This window comes from Olea europaea, unplaced genomic scaffold (genome assembly GCF_002742605.1).
Source record: "Olea europaea var. sylvestris unplaced genomic scaffold, O_europaea_v1 scaffold23260, whole genome shotgun sequence".
Classification (NCBI taxonomy): domain Eukaryota; kingdom Viridiplantae; phylum Streptophyta; class Magnoliopsida; order Lamiales; family Oleaceae; genus Olea; species Olea europaea.
The window spans coordinates 1-1707 of record NW_019241365.1 but is presented as its reverse complement, the minus strand read 5'-3'; the positions used below and the strand labels follow the sequence as shown (position 1 = coordinate 1707).

At 37.1% G+C, this 1707-nt stretch overlaps 1 protein-coding gene across 1 annotated transcript; it reads right to left on the bottom strand.

Annotated features, from left to right (window-relative positions):
• Positions 1–617: 617 nt before the first annotated feature.
• LOC111381533 (uncharacterized mitochondrial protein AtMg00810-like) lies at positions 618–1205 on the bottom strand. The gene is made up of 2 exons (XM_023005324.1): positions 957–1205; positions 618–869 (listed from the first exon to the last, which is right to left on the bottom strand). The coding sequence occupies exons 1-2, from the start codon at positions 1203–1205 to the stop codon at positions 618–620; spliced, it is 501 nt and encodes a 166-aa protein (XP_022861092.1).
• Positions 1206–1707: the final 502 nt, after the last annotated feature.

The following is a 1707-nucleotide window of genomic DNA, read 5'->3' as shown; positions in this document are numbered from 1 at the left end:
TTCATATATTCGTGGTGCCTGGGGCTTAGGTGGACGAGGGTATTTAAACTGGTACCTGCAACGTTGATTAAGGAATAGCTGTTGAAGATTTGAAGATGAAACTAGGGAGAAAATATCTTTATTTTCCACACAAATATTGTACAGTGAGGAGGTCTATTTATAGTACAAGAAGAATATATGGAAAAGGAAAAAAAATAAATCTCCTACAATTCTAATCAATCACAATATCCTATCTATGGTAACCAGAATAAAAAACCAATCTTCCCCCAATCAATAAGGGATTTCGACATTCCCCCTTAAGTTGGATCATAGATGTTAAATCATATCCAACTTAAAAATGAAATCATCGAATTTCTATCTAAATAGTCCTTTGGTGAAAACATATGCAACCTGTGTTTGTGCAGGAACATAAATCATACAAATGGTCCCTTCCTCAACCTTTTCCTTAATAAAGTGTTTATTCACCTCAACATGCTTTGTTCAGTCATGCTAAACTGGATTATGAGAAATGTTGATTGCTGTTTTATTATAACAGTGGAGTTTAATTGGCAACTTTATTGTGACATTTAACTCTTTCAAAAGTTTTTTCAACCATAGTCCTTCGCATATTCCTTGTGCTATAGCTCTAAATTCAACTTCTGCACTCTTTTGGCCACTACATTCTGTTTTTTACTTCTCCATGTTACCAAATTTTTCCATACAAAGGCACAATACCCAATAGTTGACCTTCTATCTTCGATTGAACCTGGCCAATCTGCATCTGTGTAAACTTCTCTGTCTTTCTTTTCGCCCCTTTTGAAGAGCAGCCCCTTACCTGCGGATCCCTTAAAATATCTGAGTATCTTATAGACGGCTTCTAGGTGACTTTCCTTATGAGAATGTATGTGTTAACTTACTAGACTAACTGCAAATGCGATGTCAGGTTTGGTGTGTGACGGGTAGATTAGTTTTCCAACCAGGCTTTGGTATCTATCAATTTCCACTGGCTTTCCTCCATCTTCATTTTTCTTTCCCACATCCACGAGTGCATCACTTGGTTTGCATCCAAGCATGCCGATTTCGATTAAAAGATCAATGACATATTTCCGTTGCGATAAACTGATGCCTCTCTTAGATCTAGCAACTTCCGTTCCCAGAAAGTATTGCATTGGTCCCAAATCCTTCACCTCAAATTCAGTAGCAAGGCTCCTCTGTAGTCTCTCCATTTCAACTATATTGTTACGTGTCAGAATAATATCGTCGACATATACTATCAGAATCATTTTAGTACAATCTTCAAATGGCCGAAAAAGCATGGTGTGATCTGATTGTCCTTGGTGACATCCCTGGCTTTTCAGTACTTTCGCAAACCTATCAAACCATGCCTGCTTGAGTCCAAGACTTTTTCAATTTACATACCCGATTTTTTCATTTAACTTACAAAATCCTGTTGGTAATATCATGAATACTTCTTCTTCCAATTTCCCATTTAAGAATGCATTTTTAATATCCAGTTACTGAGTGGCCAATCCAAATTTGCTGCTAGTGATAGAAGAACCCGAATTGAATTCAATTTTGCTACTGGTGCAAATGCTTCTGTATAGTCAATACCGTAAGTCTGCGTGTATCATTTTGCAACCAACTAGGCCTTATGCCGTTCTATTATCCCGTAAGCTTTGTATTTCAAATTGAAGACCATTTACATCCAATGGGTTTCTTTCCTTTTGG